This window comes from Tachysurus fulvidraco, chromosome 25, assembly GCF_022655615.1.
Source record: "Tachysurus fulvidraco isolate hzauxx_2018 chromosome 25, HZAU_PFXX_2.0, whole genome shotgun sequence".
In the NCBI taxonomy this organism is placed as follows: Eukaryota; Metazoa; Chordata; class Actinopteri; order Siluriformes; family Bagridae; genus Tachysurus; species Tachysurus fulvidraco.
Genome location: NC_062542.1, coordinates 6,771,464 through 6,790,908, shown reverse-complemented (window position 1 = coordinate 6,790,908; position 19,445 = coordinate 6,771,464). Strand labels below are relative to the sequence as shown.

The 19,445-nt window shown below is 38.3% G+C and overlaps 1 protein-coding gene across 1 annotated transcript; it reads left to right on the top strand.

Annotated features, from left to right (window-relative positions):
- Positions 1-118: 118 nt before the first annotated feature.
- Positions 119-18,247, top strand: si:ch211-197h24.6. The gene is made up of 14 exons (XM_027171959.2): positions 119-185; positions 3,560-3,662; positions 4,046-4,103; positions 6,406-6,436; positions 8,800-8,877; positions 9,017-9,156; positions 9,274-9,396; positions 9,585-9,630; positions 9,954-10,028; positions 10,172-10,297; positions 15,446-15,660; positions 15,814-15,918; positions 16,942-17,005; positions 17,999-18,247. Exons 3-14 carry the CDS (start codon positions 4,047-4,049, stop codon positions 18,019-18,021), a joined length of 1,083 nt encoding a protein of 360 aa, XP_027027760.1. The 5' UTR covers positions 119-185; positions 3,560-3,662; position 4,046; the 3' UTR covers positions 18,022-18,247.
- The last annotated feature ends 1,198 nt before the right edge of the window (positions 18,248-19,445 follow it).

Sequence of the window (19,445 nt, the reverse complement as noted above, 5' to 3'; positions counted from 1 at the left end):
CCAAGAAAGTAATATTTATGTGGAACAAAAAATAATAAGCATTTAAGAGGCTTTTATTTTGAAAGCTGCTTGGAAAAGACTGCCGTTTGCCTGATCAAAATAAAAGCCAATCAATCAATCAATAAATAAATGTGTGCACTGTGAACTGTTGTGGAAAATTCAGTACTGTTTATCACAAACGGAAGGTAAGTGCAACACATTATTGTGTATATTTTAGCACTAGCTAACTTTTGAATGCCGTTGGAATTTTTTTTTTGAATGTTGTATTTTTAATTTTATTTATTTATTTATTTATTTATTTATTTTTTTAATGTACCGTCCCTGTAGGTTTAAGGTTGTGACGTCATGACGCAGACCTCTGTTCGCTCGAGCAGGCGACGTGCTATTTAAATAAGGAATAGCTGTAATGCAGCATGCTGTAATAGGCAAATAATCAACGACTGGATGATGTGACGTGGTAATGATGATAATGTATGTAAAGTATTCCGGATTTATTTATGAAATAGGAGTTATATCTTTTATCCGTTTATTGGTAATTGGTAAAAAAAAAATTCTTGCTTAATTTCTCTAGGCTATAAATAGTAAATCGGTCATTAATATAAGCTTAAGATTTAAATTATAGATGGTATTCATGTGAAAGAAAAACAATCAAGACCCGCTGACCAATCAGAAATTAAATAAAAAAAATAATAAAATAAAAAATCAACAGTGTTGTGGTATAAGTTTTGTTCAAATATTTTATCATCTTTGTTACATTATTTATTTGTTTGTTTATTTATTTATTACATGATGGAGGCATCAGCACAAGTTCAATCTTGTATGAAACAGACGAAGAGTGACAAAGTGGGTTAAAGCATAATCAATATGTCTCTATATAGTTTATTTACAAAAAGATTTGTAATTCAGTATAGTTACAAACATGAACAAATGATCTATAAACCTTGCTCAGATTTTCACCGTCAACTTAGAATATCACACTTTACCATGGACACATCTGGATTTGTGATCTTTTAAGATCAGTATTGGGTCATTTACTACTTTAACCAGTGCTGTCTCAATACTGTAATGAGGCCTAAACCCTGGAAGAAAGATTTTATACATGTGATCCTTAACCCCTAAGACACAATTATTTTTAGGGAAATTACTTATGGGTTCATTTTGTAAAAAGAGCTGAAGAGTAAGTAATTAAAATGTTTTGCAGTGTACATGGTGTGTCAAAGTCTGTGTGGATCTGTGGCCTTTATCTTTAGTTGATTAGCTATTGTCCGTTGTTCAATGTACAGTGCCTTGTGTAAATATTCATCCTCTTAAACTTTTCCACATCTTGTATTTTTACAGACTGTCTTTGATTACATTAGTATTCAACCTCCTAGATTAATACTTGGCAGAACCACTTTTGGCTGCAATTACAGCTACTTAATCAGCTTGTACATCTGGATCCATTCTTCTATCTAAAGTTACTTCAACTATGTCAGATTGGATGGAGATCATTAGTTGCAAACAATCTTTAAAAGTTCTCCACAGATTTTTCGACTGAGGTTCGGGTTTTGGCCAGGCTAGCATGATTAGGAGTTTCAGTGTAGCTGGGTAAATATGCTTACGATCAGTTGGAAGGTCCAACTCTCCTGGACCAACTCTACAGTCCTTCTCAGTCCTGGTATAGAACAGTGTTGGGTTTCGGCCAGATTTAGTGTTTGTCCCAAGGCCTGTGGTCTGGTTCCATTTTGGTTTCATCAGACTAGAGAATCTTTGCACATGTTTACTGAGTAAATAACTATGCAAATAATCCCCACTCACCCTTTCAATACTATATCAAACATTAAAAATGTAAAAACGGTCAAGCGGGAGATGAAGGCACTGCATGTCATTTATGAAATATGGGCTTGTAGGCCGGACTTGCAAGAGAATTCAGTACTAACTATTTATATCCTTGTCTGATGTATGCTAAAAGTTTTCTAAGCTAGTGGGAACCGAACATCATTGCTGTGTATGCATTGCATAACATGATGCTCCAGTCAGCTGATCTTCAAGGCATACTTGCGAGTATGAATCCAGAACAGATTTTTCTCCAGGGCCATAACCCCATATGTCTCTTCAGTGCAGCTTACTGCCTAATTTTTCCTATATTGTTGTTTTTACGTCTGCCTAAATATCCCCTTACTCTAGTAGGGAAAAGACAGCTGTTCTCCCAGTAAAAGTCTATGACCAACCAGTAGAGTTGACTGTGGAATTATAGCCCTCATACTCCAGAACAGCCTTCTCTGCTAATGAAAATCATCGAAGTGGAGTATGGGCCACAGGATATTTGGGTCTTGTTCCCAAACTCGTCTGCTATTCTGTCTCTCTATCACCTCTGCATTTCTCTCTCTCTTTCTGATGGGTTTTCTTGTCATTTATGACAGAAAAAGCAGCAGGTCTACAGTGGGGACAAGGGGTAAGTCTTGCCCTCAGACCCCAGTTCTTTACTATTGCCCCTTAGCACTCTCGTCCAAACCGCTCCACGGACAATGCCATTGCCACGGCCATTCATTTAGCCCTCACCCACCTGGATAATAAAGACCCGTATGTACTAGTGCTGTTCATAGACTTTAGTTCAGAATTCAATACAATCATCCCTCAGCAAATGATTGGGGAGCTGAGCCTGCTGGGACTGAACACCTCCCTCTGCAACTAGATACAAACTAAAGACATTTACATTTGAGATCAAAAAATGAATATGAGCTAAATGTGTTTTCTCTTTTGAAGCACATTTTTTTTAAATATTTTTCTTCGGGTTGCTTTAGGATTATTCTGATTTATGTTATGGATTAATAATCCTAATGCTTCTATGTTTGCTTATGACTACTAGAAAAGTTTTTTTTATTGTAAATTTAATAAACATGTAAATGATTGTGCACCATGTATATTCATTTTATATATATTTCGTTTCCTGTCTGAGAATCTAACCTCCCGAGGCACGCGGAGAACATGCAGACTTCATACACAAAAGGCGGAGGTGGGAATCGAACCCCCAACCCTGTAGGTGTGAGGCAAAAGTGCTAACCACTAAGCCACCATGGCCCCCATAAATAAATAAATAAACAAAATTAGGTAATTAATTAATTTAATTAATTAATTGTATATTTTTTCATACATATTAATGAGAAAAACACTCTGGACCCCTCACATCCAGCACACTCACTCTTTGAACTGTTGCCATCTGGTCGACGCTACAGAGCTCTGAGCACCAACACTTAACATAAACATACATCTGATGAACACCTAACATACACAGAACAAACCCTATTCTTGCATTGTTTACACGTGCTCATTTATATTTCAATTTGCACATTTTTATTTGAATTTGCACATCTATACTTCAATTTGCACATTTGTATTTCAATTTGCACATTTTTTCCCACTGTACATACAACTGTTTATTATGCATGTGTTCATGTCCTATCATTGCCATTCTGCTTACATTGTGGAGCTCCTGTACTAGAACAAATTCCTCGTATGTGAAAACATACTTGGCAATAAAGACCTTTCTGATTCTGATGAATGACTTTTATTTTGAAAGCGAGCCACACTCCGGTCCTCCAGTGGTTACGCTTCTCAGCACGACAACAGAAGAGTTATCTGCGAATAGATCGATTTTGTCCACCGGTGAAGACGAAACGGAGGTAATTGTAGTACATTATTGCTATTAATAATTTAAACTCAGCTAAACAATATGTTTAGTAATAATCGGTTTATTTTTATTGTAACGTTATCGTATGCTAATTGATCTCACATGCTAACTAACATGAAGCCAGATACGTTTAAATAGGAATGCAGATGCGAATCATTGAGTCTGTTTGTTATTTATTTATTTATTTATTTATTTATTTATTTATTTATTTATATTAATGAACAACTTGTGAGTTTTTGTTCCCTAGTAAAACTGAAACAAGTGATACAAGGTCGTCTTCCTATGCTATGCTATGTTATGCTATGATGCTAATATGGTTTATGCTAACAGACTAAGCACTTCAATGTAGTTCATTTTAGTCTTTGTTTTGACTAGAATGGAGGTTTCAGCTGGAGAGCAAACCGTTCAGCAGAAAAAGAAGAACCCCGCGAAGGTGAGTTTATGCTAGCTATAATATAGTCCATGCTAGCTGTCTTGCTATGCTAGCACGCTACGTGTGTTTTGGTATCACGCGTTTGTTTGTAAGCGAATTTATAAAAACACGATAAAATACAAAACCCAAGCATTATAATAAATTAAATAAAGATAATAAATTGCATAGTTATCAGTGTTAATAATATTTACACATCGTCCGTAACGCACTGTAGTCTCTTAACAGTGTGTGATGGTTGTTTAGCAACATCAAGACATGTATTTATGTGAATGAAGTGTGGTTGTGTAATATCTATCCTCAATTCCCCTAAATATTATTATTATTATTATTATTATTATTATTAATAATGTTTTTATTTATTTTTGTATTACTATTATAATAATTATTATTACTTTTATTTTTATTAATATTATGACTTTTATTATTTATTATTCATTATTATAATTTGTAATTGTTTGTTTGTTATTATTTTGTTTTTATTATTATTATTAATATTTTTATTTTATTTTTGTTGTTCCCCCTTATTATTTTTTATTATTATTGTTTTTATTATTATAGTTATCAACAATAACAATAATATTATTGTTGATAATAATAATAATAATAATAATAATATAATCAGTCAGGTTTACAAGTGCGCCTTACCCGTATACAGAATAGGAGTAAAACTAATCTGATTATAATTTATTTAAATCAATTATTTTATTAATCAGTTAAATACAAAAATATAAAATGTGTAAACTGTTGTGTGTGTTGTGTTTGACTTTCAGTATCACAGTATGCATGTGTGCTTTGGAAATGATGCCCTGGTGCCTTAAAATGCTTAAAATGATTTAAAATAATTGTAGGGTTGGATTGGCATCACACTAATATTTTAAGGTTGGATAAAAGAGCGTCACCTGGATGCTGTTTCGGTAGGTGGCAACACTATAGGGTCAAAAGTTTGCACGCCTGAGTCAGCCATGTGTAAGCCTTCCTCACGTTTCTCCTTCAAAGATAGAAGGATACAGTTCTAATGGATATCTTTATATTGTTACCATTTAAGGCTTTCTTTCACTGGAACCGAGAGGCCCAGTCTTGTCCCAGCATGACAATCCCTCTGTGCAAATGCGAACCATGAAGACTTGGTTTGTTAGGGTTGGACTGGAAGACCTCAAGAGGCCTGCCCTCAAACCCGTTGAACACTTGAGATGAATTGGAATGGTGGCTGCAAGCCAAGCCTCTTCACCTAACACCAGGCTCTTGCTCCATTGTTGCTGAATGGGCAGATCTCCACTGCCATGGTCTAAAAATCAAGTGATTTTATTTTATTTTTTATCCCTTCTCAGGAGTGTGGATGTTATTGTAGCAAAACAGGTGTTCTGGGTGTTACTCTATTAACACCCATAATGTGGGTGCCCACTGAATCTCAGTACTCAGGTGTTCATGTGCTTTTGGCCATATAGTGTATCATTTCCTTCTCTATACAAAAAAAATTAAATACATAAAAATAACAGTTCATTTATATGTTGTCAAAGCAAAGGCTATGGCATTTAAACAGTAACATTAACAAAAAATATAAAATGTAAGTGAGAGAGCCATATCTGTGAGAGTGAACAACTATTGCACAATGCTCACACACGAAGATATAAGCGAGTGTGTGAAGAAGCATGGTGCATGAGGGCACACTTCAGTTCTGTAAACACTGAGACATGCTCTCGTCATGTGTCACTCAGTAGGCTCCATAATTTGCAAAAATAAGTAAAATGATAGACATAATGTAAAAAAAAGTCAGTTGTATATAAATCGAATGGAAAATTCAACTGAAAATGCCGATTTATTTCCTACAAGTTTTCCAACAAGTTTCCAAGCTCTTGTCAGCAGAATGACACCCAAGATCATCAGTGCATGCTCACGAGTAGAAATCGAGGACAGATGCTTCTTAGGGGTTATATAACCCTGAGCACATGAGCACTGGTGAATATGCAATATTAAGCATAAAGCATCTGCTGCTTGCTGTCTAATTTTTTTTATTTATTAGTCATGGACTGTCATTTTCATGACTAAATAATCCCAATGCTGTAGAGGGAAGAGACAGATTACTGTTCTTTCAGTACAAGTCTATGACTAACGGTTAGAGATAATTGTGGCTCCATAACCTTCAGTCTCAAGAACAGTCTCCTGTGCTAATTGAGCGCATTGAAGTGGAGGATGGACCACAGGAGTGTTGGGGTCCTGTTCCCAACCTCGCATGCTGTTCTGCCTCTCTAACACCTCTTTATTTCTCTCTTTTTCCAACGGGTTTACTTGTCATCTATGACAGAAAAAGCAGCAGGCCTATGGTGGGGACATAGGTAAGTTTTGCCCTCAGAGCCCAGTTCTCTTCTTTTGATCTTCAGCACGCTCTGACCTTGGTGATGTTATTGCCAATGTGTCGTGTCTGAGGTCTCCAGAGCTTTAATGTAGCACACAAAATCAGCCGTATTGTCTTGCATAATTATTATTTTTGTTGTTGTTATTGCAGGGTGTCTGTAGGTTTTTAAATTCATACTTTTTGTCTTTTTGGAATTTGCTTTCCTAAATGAGTGGTCCTGTAAGTGAACAGTTGCCAGGTCCAACCATTTTGGCTTGTTTAAGATAATGTTCATTTCATACCACACATGTTGTAAGCATCATGGGGATCAAGATGCCATCAAAGCAGATTAGGTTCTGGAAAGGTACCGGTCATCTTTTAATATCATTATTTTAAAATGCCAGCCATTCACATGAATTTAGGGATGTATTACTCATAGAAGAAGGAGAAGCTGTTCACCGGACAACAATTGCCTGGATACAACACAAAGCCGGACGTTATCGAGGAATGGCAAGAAGAAAGCTAAGGCTTAAAAAAAGGCATTTTAAATAACATTCTGAAGTTTGCCAAAAAGCACACAAGAGTCAAGAGCCTCAGCAAACATGTGTAAATAGATTCTCTGGTCTGTTGGAGACTAAAGCCTTTCAGCAATGGAACCAACTGCTAAGTTTGATCTAAGAGCACCATCTCCCAGAGTGAAACATGGTAGTGGTAGTATCATGTTGTGGGGGTGATTTTCATCAGGAGGACCTAGGAGAGGTCAGAGGAGATCAACCCTAAAAAAAGGCAACTCTTTCTCACAAAAGTGGGTGTGGAACACTGAGCAGATTTCTGTTGAAGATAAGCTCTATCACTCTGCAAGACAGTGGGGCAGAAGTTCGCCTTGCAGCTGCACTGTGTTCCTGAACGTCTTGCCAGAGCAGAGCTACCTTAAAGTGTTTCTGTAAAGTAGAATGGCTAGTCAAAAGTTACCTGCAGTTGGATTTGGAGCCAAAGATTGCTGCACCCTGGAGCGTGAATGCCAACAGATTTCTGCCTTTTATCAAATTACTTACTTAAACTTCTTGAATATTATTTTCCCCATCATTGCCCCAATACAGAATCTGTGTAAATAAAATGGCTAAAAAACCATCTCATTTAAATACATTCCAGGTTGTACATTCTTCTTAATAAATGGAAATTTAGGATTGAATTAGATTGAAAGTACCATCTTTAAATCCTAATCAGGGTAACTTGATACCTGCAGACACCCCAGTAACTGAATTTAGCCTGAACAACATTAGAAACTTATTGTCCTGCATCACTGACTGAATGTGTTCACAGTGAGTTATGGTTGTTTATGATAAGGGAAGATGGATTGATCTTCATGGCCTGTCCACTGCAAGGACTTTTTTTTGCTGGACAAACCTGGTGGTCCAGTCCGGTGAGATGCAGTCTAAAGCCAGTTCAAACAGGAACCATTTCTGTACTGTATGTTAAATGACAACATTCAGTGAAGGATAGCTGGTGTCCCTCAGTGGACAAGTCTGAGTCCAGTGCTGTTTTGCAGACATAGCTAGGCCTACTGGGTAAATCAAGAAAGTAACCACTTGATGCTGAACTGCATCTGTAAGTAACTTGGAATTCTTTGGAGAGTTCACCGAACCTTCCTCTATCTGGTCATCCTGAATGTTTGGAGGACCATAAAGAATACAAAACAAATTAACTGCAATGTGGTGCACATTTTGACCATCGGAATCGGTCAGGACTCATTTGGAGGGAACTTCCTTGTGGTCCATTCAGTCTGTGCCTTAATATTCCTTGGCACCAGACTGAATGTTGTGCACATCCAGAAAGCCTAACTATCTTGGATCCATGGAGAATTGTTAAGTTTATAACTAATTCTCCAGAGGTTTCTGTGGCCACTTTTTGCAGAACATCAGTCATGGTGTCTAGGACAATATGTGAACTGTGTTCACTTTATTTAGAAAAAAAAGTGGATCAGATCTGAACATGTTAAATCTGATCCAATAGCAATCTACAGAATCAGCCAGATATCAGCACCAGTAGTGATGCTTTTGATATCTGACTGGGGAAACTTGGTAGTTGTTGTTGGTAAGCAGTGTTTTGACCAAAAGAATGAATCAGGACTGAGTTTTTATGTTGTTCACCAGTTCATTTTCCAAATGTGGCTCACTTGATTCGCCACAACTTTTCCACTCTGCTGCTGCCTATGTGGTTAGAGCAGTGTAATTAAGTGCACTGTTGAATTAGAGTGGATTTAGAGATCATTTTGAATGATTAAAATATCCAGTTCTCTTTTAAACTTGTATCATGCATTATGGAGAGTATTTTGTTCGTTCTAATTCATGCAACTTCCATCAGTGTTCATCAAGCAAGGATCCATTCAGACTGTTCCCTCCCTCACCAAACGGCTGAAAACTGTCACAGATCCGGTTATCGGTACGTTTTATATTGTCAATAAAAAATTAAGCTCATTGTGGAAATGTATGAGTACTTGAGTGTGTGTGTGTGTGTGTGTTTGTGTGTGTGTGTGTGTGTGTGTGTGTGTGTGTGTGTGTGTGTGTGTGTGTGTGTGTAGGCCTACAGTATGTGTGGGAGTATCGCAGCCCCAGCAAGTCAGTCCCACCTCATTACCAGTGCAGACTGTGTAAGGTGCAACTGCGGCAGTTTGAAATGGTTGCTCATGTTATTGGATGGAAGCATTGCTTCAAATACCTGGTAAGGCTTGTAGGTTTCAAATTAAACATACATCATCCTTTGCTCCCAATTAACGAGAGGCTTTGGAAAAATCGTGTCTGCATGTGACAAAGATTTTCCATCTTACTTGAAAAACAGAAACTTACTCACCCTGAAAAAATGCCTCATGAAGACGAGGAAGTAAGGAACCCAGTTATCAAAAAGGAACTGAAAGTGATCAGTGCTGAGGTGGAGAAGACCGAGGGCAGAGGTCAAATCAGGGTAGGAGTCAGTGAGTCTATATATTTATAATGCCTTGTGGAAGTATAATTATTTTGAAATATTTGTTTTATATGATCAGCTTGCCATGAAGTATCCAAAATACTTTCCCTCCGAGGTCGCCGTTATTTGAACATTTGTGAAATTCCATTTGGCTTTCTTAAGATGATGAATTTAAGCATTCTTTTCAGGTTGTCCTTAAGGAACCGTATGATGTGCCATCCTTTCAGAACATGAGTAAGTCCAGCCCTGCTCAGCAAAAATTAAAATGTTCACCTCGAATGGTTGCTAACGTTTGCACATTAGTACATGCCTCTGGCAACCATTCATAAGTAGGTTGTGTATTTTTGTTGTTGTTGTTAATAATAATAATAATAATAATAATAATAATAATATTATTTTACATATAGTTATGACCTTGGTAACACAGTGACTTACCTCACTGTATATACTCCAGTATGTACGTGGATCTTGTATCGCAAAGCTAAAACTTATTTATTTATTTATTTATTCATTCATTCATTCATTCATTTGCCGTATCTCCTTTGTGTGTATGTCAGAGTCTGCATTTCCCCATGCAGCAGGATCAGGTCCTGCAAGTCTGCTTGGACCAAATCCTGGAGGTTTTCACCCAGGTTAGTCTGTCTGTATATGAATGGAAGATACATTTCTTTTTTCATAAAGAAAAAAGCAAAGCCCTCTTCGACCTATTTCACAGTATAAGTCACAGTAGATTCAAAGTCAGTTTTTATATCTATATCGGCTTGTTTTTCCTCAGGTAGACCATTTGGTGGTGGGCTTTTGGACCCACCTTTTTCAGAGGAATTCCCACCAAGGGGTGATATGATGTCTGATTTTCTTGGCGGTTTGGGTAACGGCCCCATGAGGAGCCCTGACCACTACGGTAATTCTAATCGAATCTCTGCACGTCTTTAAATATTGAAAATTAATTACTGTGAAATACTGTGTATTCTAGATTTTTTACACACTTACTCTATAAAGATTTAGATTTATTTTTTTGTAATTAAATTGTTTTATGTTGAACTGATTTGCCAAATTGATAAACACTTAAACACTTAACACTTGATTCTAGATTTTCGAGGCAGGTCTGTGTTGAAACACTCCTATTATTATTAATTATTATTTATTTATTGAATTTCCTGCCTAAAAATTCCCCTAAAATCCTTTTTCATCATCCTGGAATTCCCCTTATGTTCTGTTTTGGACTTATTGAATTCCCCTAAGTTTTGTTTACACCCTGTCTGGAATATAAAAAATACGCACTGCACTACATGTCAGTTGATTAGATATTTACTATTGCTTGCCCATTATCCTGTCTGTCCTGCTTCCTTTTCCATTTCTCACTCTGTTTAATTTACTGTAGCAGCCATTTCTATAACCGCATTATCAGGATTGTCAGAACTCGGAGTCCCTTTCTGAGGCGACACATCAACTGGGTGGTTTCTAAGATCTGCCAATTACCAATAAATTTTACTTACTTAAACAAAGTCAAAATAAATAAAAGAAAATGGACTTCTCAAGCTTGAATATGATCAGCAAAGTCCTGACTTTATTGCAGCCATCTTCTATGAGAAGGTCTCCTACTTGGATCTTCTAAGTAAACTTCTTAGAAAAATGTCTTCAGCATCAAAGTCAGGAAAACAATCCAGCGTCCATGTGTGGTGCAGCCACCTTTTCTTAATTTACATAATTTAGCCAATTTTGTATTATTTTTAAAATTCAGGATTCTAATCCCCTCCTTATTTTACATAGCTTTTCCCAATTTCCTATTATTTTTAGGTTTTTAGCCCCCCCCCCCCCCCCCAATTTCCTCTTCCCTTTTATGGTTTTCCGTTTTTTTAATTTTCCAATATTTCCCATCTTAATCGCAAGTTTATATAAAAATAAATGACTTCTACATAAGCCTGAAACTTGCACAGTTTGTTCCGGACCCTCGTGAAGCATGTGTGTGGATTTATCGCCTCGTGGATTATTTTCTTCTAAGAACTCTAGGCATCGTCAATCAGTCCTTATCCTCACCCAGGTAGAATCATGTCTTCCTCCAGGCCACATCCTGATGTCCCAACATGCCACCACACCTATCACCAACTCTCACCGTGCCCTCTATTGTGATGCTACCACCCAGACCGATCCAATTACCTGTCCTTCCTTTATTATATACAGCATTCAATCACCTCTTCGTCCATGGAATTATTGTATGCCCTGTGGGGCATACGATGATCTGACAGTTGTTGTGAAAAAATCCCTGAACCCAGGAATGCCTTAAGAGGATTATGATTGGAGTCATAAGACACATGGGAATAAACCCCAGATGTTGTAATAATCTTAAGGTAATATATAACAAGAGAATAAAATAACCACACTTGAGTCAGAGGGTGGATAAAAGAGGTAAATTAGTAAGTGGGAAAATGTAGGAGTGTAATCTGGAGATCCAGGGTCAGAATCGGAGGGAGAAGATGCCACGGTGGGAGAGAGGGGACGGATATAGGCATGAGGAGGAGAGACGGGAGTTCCGAGCTCAGGGAGGCAAGGTTTAGCATGAGCACAGCCATCAGTTTGAGTACTCTGGTCCACGAGGTTAACCAGAGGGGTTTGAGAGGAGGAAGTGCAAGCAGGAGGATGTGTCATAATGTGTTACAGCAAATAAGGATGCTCAGGTGATATGAAGGTGATATGAAGCAGTTGGACGTGGCGATAGCCGGCCAGGACATCAGCAGGCACAGGCCTTGGATGGTGGGAAGGGCGAGGAATCCGGATGGTGCGATGAATTGGCCGACCCTGAGGCGCAGGATCTAGGGGGAAGAAAAGGGGGAATAACTTAGTAAAGATAGAGGAACTGAAGCTTGATATATGTAAACAAGCCCAGGCTGGTGAGAAAAGGCAGGCTGAGATCATAACAATAGCTTAGCAATAGTAGCAGTATAAGATAATGAATAGGTAAGAGCTTTTTAACATAATAACTTGTGACATAAATCGTAGATATAGAGTGACTTATCAGTAAAAATCACATGCAGCCGTAGACATAGAGACATAGAGTGACTTATAATCAGTAAAAATCATATACAGACATAGATAGCAAAAGAGAAACTTACTCATTGTAGCTGAATGAAGGATTAATCCTCAGGACGTCGGTCATAAAAGATTGAGAGGCAAATGTGACTTTGACCAGGACGTAAAGGCCTTTTGAGCACTTTTGTGATAACACAGATGGAACGTGTTGTGAAGAAGGCCCAGGTGTTTAGAATGTTTAGTCCTGGGTCCTGGAAAATAAGGGGAGGAAAATCCATAAATGGGCATGTGGTGCCCAGATCTTAGCTCATAACTTGCTGTGTAGAATGAAGAAGGCCTTGGTTTTCAGACCATAGTTCATAAACTTGTTGTGAAGACTGAAGAAGGCCCAGGTGTTTAGTCTTTGGTCATGAAAAATGAGGGGAGGAAAATCCATAAATGGGCATAATGGTGAAAGGTGCTGGAAATTGGTGAAAACATAGCGGGCGAAGTCTGTAAACAAGGGGAAGTGAGGAAGATCACCAGGTGGGACGCCTAGGAGCGCCAGGGTATATATGGCGGAGATTTTGAGTGGGTCATGGGGGTGTTTTTACTTTTGCAAGAACGTCGGGAGTGTTTTTGTTTTTGATTGATTTTTGCATGACATGCTCTTTTTGGGGTTTTCATTTGTTACTTTCAACTTGGCAATTTCTCTTAGAAGATTGTTGGCTGATTGACCACAATAAAGAATTTTTCTCATTCTCATCCAGGTCTGAAGAGTTTTCTCAGTGTGTTTTGTAGTAATTATAGAGTTATCAGTTAAGTCTAACTAAACAGTCTTTAGTAACCAAAAAGTCTAAGAGAGGAGGACACCCAGCGATGTGGCGACTTGGAGACAGGCTCTGAGTTACGACAGAGTCAACCCTGCATCTCCATATGCTTCACCGTCTCCCCCTCCATCTCCACCATTCCATCTCCTGTCTCTCTCAATCCCACTTCCCCTGTTAATGTCAGATCTCCTCCTGGTTGTTCTTACATTTACCTTGATTAGGCCATCTGTGTTCTTAATAAACCTCTACCTTTCTCACACTTCCCTGTTTTTAATTTGCAATCTTACTATTAGGCACTTTGCTATTATTAATATTGTTGAAAGCAGCTATATCTTAAATCAAGTATTTATATCATACATACTCCTTCTTCTGAGATTTTTCCACATTTCTTCCCGCTTTTAGACTGAGAAGTTTAACATACCTAGCTACTCAGCACCAGTTATCTTATTTAATATGCATGGTTCATTTTGAAACGTTCTACTTCTCGGTAAAGACTTTCCACTCAACGGCACCTTTGGTTACAGCACATAAACATTACATACAATAACATTTGATTGAGATTTGTAAGAATAGTAATCATTATTTCATGTCGTCATTATCAATATATGAAAGTACATTTTAATCACATACATTCTAATCAAGTACCATAGACTAATACTGATACTGTAAATCCTTACAATATTCGATTAATGCTGCCTGATAGTACCTAATACAAAACACTTATAAAACGTGATCGTCACTCGATAATTATCATTATTCAGTCACTACAGCAGTCTTTAGAATCACACAAACCTTTTGTTATTTAAAACCATTACTCATTTTACACATTAAAAGTAATCCGCGAAATCCGAAACGGTTAAATTAAATTGTACGTACGAATCATTAAACATGATTCAACCTAAAAATCTAAGTTGTTAAAGTAAGTACGTATAACTCAACATTAAATCGTGATCATCGTGATGCGTTAAGGATCAACACTAAATTATGAATCAACAGGATTCAATATGGCATAAGACCAATTTTTTGCTTTTTACTTTCCTGACATGTTTAACCCTGACTCAGTATCTTGGTATTATGTTTCCGGTATTTGTCCTGACATTCAAACTCTCAACCTATTACTTAGTATTCCAACACCTTAACCAATGACCTACCACTTCCCTGGTATCACCTGGTTTAGTGGGTCTCACTCTGAAAAATGTCCTATTATGTTCAAATTTTAGCTTTTTTATTTCTGATTGTTTTTGGTTTTCTCTCAGATTTCCATTAGCTTCAGTTTTAGGCCTGTAACTTTCCCTCTATTTTCACCTCCACTTCCTTTACCATAAAAAAAAACTCCCTCGGGAGTAAAACTTCCCTAGGGTTTCTCTTCATACACCGAACCGTGCACATCCTTTCTGAGCCATTCTACTATTTTGGAATACTTTTATCCTGTGTAAGTATTACACTTCCCTTTCATTCATGAATTTTTGCACTGTTTACTGATTTGTACTCATTATAGTGATGTAACTGCATGCTTATGTATGCTGCAAACATATAATACCGTGTGTACTGATAATATTGTGCTTATACTCTGTATTCATATATTGTATATCTGCGTCCTTGCAGCTTCTGCCCTGTGATCACACTTTTCCTGTAGCGTGGTCATCCCGACCCAGGTTTCCGGTCATCTGCTGGCAGGCATAGCTGTTGACATAATAGCACTGATGGAACATCTTCATGCTTCCACACTCTCTGCCTTTCCTTCTCATCCGTTCTACCGCATCCTGCACCATCCTTTCACTCTGGCCATTATCCACACGCTCAAGCCGAGCAGCCCCACCTGGGGCCCAACCGCCTACTTCTTTATTAAACTGTATTTTTTCACCAAATTCTGTCTTGCTTATTTCCACTTTTTCATTCCCACACATTTCAGTTGAACAGTTGGTCTACAGGAGGTTTTGGAGTAACGAGTTAGACAGCACTCTTTAGTATCACCACCAAATAAGGCAATATTTTTTAACAAATGATGATCTGTCCATTCGGTTCCATTCAAAAGACTTGTAGAATCCATACCAAGGTGGTCCAGTACTTTTTTCCTTTACTTGTTAACCTATCATGTTGGAAATATGGATTGCATTTCAGCTGTACTCTCTACAAACCACAAAGTTATGGGTAATGGTGCAGATCTTATATTTAGGATGTCCTCTAATAGTGAGACCTTGTTTCCACCCCAGGACCAGACATGATGATGGGAGGGCCAGACAGTATGCAACGTTTAGCCAACAGCAGATCCATGCACATGGGCCCAGAGGGATTTGGGATGGGCCCACGAGGCGAGGACATGGACCGACCGTTCCCTGAAGATCTGCCAATGAACAGCAATGACCGAATGATGAGATTGAAAAGCCCAGAGTCCAGCAGCACCCTCGCAACACTTCTTAGATGTCTGGTATAATTCTATATGTCTTTTGATACACACTGTATTGTACTGCTACCGGAATTAACAACACAAACTTGTGGTTTTAATTCCATTCATGTATGATGATGTTCAAGAGAAACACACTTTTTGGCAGTGGGGTTTATTCAGTCTTGTTTATTTTAGGACACGTTCCGCATCGAGTGTGAAGACGATGCTCAGATCGTGCTGAAGATCACACAGAAGCTCACAGACGTCTTGATGGAATACCGTCTCAGGACCGTCACCACGGTAATAAACTCTCCTGGAGTACTTGGCACGGAGTGCTGTGTCCTTTCTAGTGACATTAAGATGTTGTGTGCATATTTAGAAATGAACAGCAGTTTTTTTTTTAACGTGATCCATATGATAGGAAATTCATTTCTTTAACATTACTTGAGGCTACCCATCAAAACACATTTTATAATTGCTTAGAGGATTGATTTGGCTCTGTAATCATGTCTTTCCATATTAGCCATTGTTTTTCATTTCCCACCTCAGGCTCTCAACGATACAGCAAATGCTACATCACGGTGCCAGTCTTCTGTCACTCTGAAGTCAATGCCTTTTTTTAAATTGTTTTTTGGTTAAATGTAAGTGGGGGGCACGTTGGCTTAGTGGTTAGCACATTTGTCTCACACCTCCAGGGTCGGGGTTCGATTCCCGCCTCTGCCTTGTGTGTGTGGAGTTTGCATGTTCTCCCTGTGCCTCGGGGGTTTCCACCGGGTACTCTGGTTTTCTCCCCCGGTCCATAGACATGTATGGTAGGTTGATTGGCATCTCTGGAAAAATTTCCATAGTGTGTGAGTGAATGAGAGTGTGTGCCCTGTGATGGGTTGGCACTCCGTCCAGGGTGTATTCTCTGCCTTGATGCCCGAAGATGCCTGAGATAGGCACAGGCTCCCCGTGACCCGAGAAGTTCGGATAAGCGGTAGAAAATGAATGAATGAATGGTTAAATGTATGAAATAAGGTCTGTGGTTAACTCCAAGTTTAAGATGTTTTCAAATTTTGTAAAACAAAAGAAATCAGCAATACCCCACTCATTTAAGCTTTTGCAGTTGCGAATAAGTGGCTAAATGGGACTGTAAAGGGTATTGGGGACAATAAACATCACTCTGAACAGGAAACTCATTTATTAGTACTAACTGAATTGTTAGTATGTATACATTTGGTCATGCATGATTATATTGTGGTTTAACTATTTATCATTTTCTCTGGCTAATTTGCAGTACAGGAATTGTGTTCTAAGTGTGTTCATTTACATGTCTTGCAGAAAACTAGTATGAATCCTTCTTGCCTGACCATGAGCTCCGACAGATTCTCCGGCAATATGTCAGGTGCTTCAACAACACGATTACCACTTAACTCCCTTGATGTACTTTGCAGCTGTGATCATTTGAGAAATACATAAGAATTGAACATTAAAGGTGGGGTCTCTGATTTTTGAAAGCCAATGTCGACATTTGAAATCACCAAAACAAACACGCCCCTAACCCAAACGGGTCCCACACCTGTATTGATAGCTCCGCCCACACATACATACGTAAACCAGGAAAATAATGGAAAGAAATGTGTCTCTATCATAGCTGAAGGGAAGAACAATATGATTGCAGACAAGCAAAAATGACACACAAGCATAATCATGCAAAGGACGACATATATCAGTTCTGTGAAACAAAGCAAAATCAACGTTACTCACCTATCGAGAAGGAAAAAAACGCCTCTGCGTCTTAAGTAAAGTTGAATTTCCCGAGTCAATAACTCCTGAGCTAAACGCTGTTACTAGCAAAACGTGGTTGTAGCTGCGTCTCTACATTACTACGATAGAAAAGGTGTTATTTGTGTAGTAACAGCATTTAGCTCAGGAGTTATTGACTCAGGAAACTCCAACCTGTGAATATGTGGCCAATTTCCCGCTCCTTCAGTTCTCTCCAGCGCTGGAAAGCTGATCCTATATTAACACGTCCTACTTCTTGCCTTATCGTAAGCCTTTCTTGCTTTCTTTCTTTGTTTTTATCCTCCATTTCAATGTTAAAACCACTTTCTGCTAATGTCACACATGTGCACTGAACACTCCGCCATATATTAACAAACCCCGCCCCTTTCTGCTCATTGGCTACATGTTTGTTTTGATTTTTGTTTAATATTCGGCCCAACTCAGTTTTCTGAAGCATTTTTCAAAAATCGGAGACCCTGCCTTTAATAGTTTAAAAATAATTTAAATCAACTTAATTCCATCTCCCCTCTCTCTCTCTCTCTCTCTCTCTCTCTCTCTCTCTCTCTCTCTCTCTCTCTCTCTCTCTCTCTCTCTCTCTCTCTCTCTCTCGTAGGCCCTTCAAGATTCTTTAACTGAGCAGCCCAACTGAGCTGTCTATTTTGTTTTTAAGGTGGCTCTGTTTTAGTGTACTTCTCGCCATAAAACATTCAAATTGAATCTTTTACATTCAAGACTAGATGAAATTTGTTTTGGACACAGTGTGTTACAGGCCATAGAGATTTGTTAATCTTTGTTGGTGGTGGATTTAGAGTTCTAGAAATGTTTTGTACACTGATTTGAATAAAAAGTTTCAAAAATAAAAGCTATAGTGTTTAAGCCTGTGATTTCCAAGGATGACTATATGATTTCTGACACTATACCAGCTATAGGTTGTAAGCTTTAAAAAGGTTTAGTCATTTTTTGCTGCATTGTGAAGTTATATACATGAATGTGTTGCATTGTTCAAATGTCAAATGGAAAAGCAAAGTTTCATAGGTAGCCATTTGTAGTAGTAGTATTAGGGCCTTTTTACACCTGTTCACTTTGTGTTTTCTCTGATCCGATACATTTCTCTGTTCCATTTACATTAGGCCACATGAATGAAGCTTATCAATCCGTTATCGGATATCAATCCGTTCTTTCTACTCCCGCCCAAAATGCAAATATGTTTTACCTCATTTCCGGGGTAATTGAAATGGAACACGCTTTGGTGTATGTGGTTGCTACAAAAAACAGCAGTTACTGTTTGCAGCATTTTCGATGGCGGCAGCAGTGCATTTTAGGACCCAACGAGACACCTGGGTGAAAGATCGGAGCCATATTTGTTTCTGGCACGATGCACGACTCTCGAGTCACCTGTGTTACATACTTCCGTTTGGGAGGAGTATAGCGCTGACGTATGTGGCTTGAACAATCACATTCATTTACACCTGTCCAGTTTCATCTGAGATGCGTCCCAGACCACCTCCTGAAGTGTTTTGAGCTATCGGATCACAGAAAACGCATGAAGTGACCAGGTGTAAAAACCCACTTAGTTGCTGAAATTACATTGTCAGAGTTAGTTTATTAGCTGTGAATGTCTGGATGTTGTAGCTGCTTTATAGCTGAAAACATAGCTTTCTTTTTTTTTAAGCAAAATCTCCAACATCTTTCTCCATGTTGACCAGCAGCAGGCTGCAACCGTGTCCTAAAATCCATGTCTTCTAGCCACTTTTGCTGGAATTTGCACTTTCCCATTTTTTTGTGTGTACTTTTTAACAGAATTTACTTTCTCTGCATTAAAATCCTAGTGCTGTGCAAACATCCAGGGTTACCATAATTCTGTGCAGGGGTGTGCAAATAACGGAGAATAACGGCGTGACTGTTGCCCTGCTTGTGCAACAACAAGATTAGAGGAAGCCACGCACAGTGGAAGACACACACATAGCTCCATATATAAATGAAAGTAACTCACTCTGTTCAGACTTGGGTCAGGACAGACTGACTTCACACTTGCAAGTGTATTGAATAAAGAAGTTTGA

Bases quoted from the DNA above. Each gene is read 5' to 3' on its own strand.
- si:ch211-197h24.6 (XM_027171959.2), top strand. From the start codon at position 4,047: ATGGAGGTTTCAGCTGGAGAGCAAACCGTTCAGCAGAAAAAGAAGAAC. The intron at 9,157-9,273 runs GTAAGGCTTGTA...CTTGAAAAACAG, and splicing joins AGCATTGCTTCAAATACCTG to AAACTTACTCACCCTGAAAA. The intron at 9,631-9,953 runs GTAAGTCCAGCC...TGTGTATGTCAG, and splicing joins GCCATCCTTTCAGAACATGA to AGTCTGCATTTCCCCATGCA.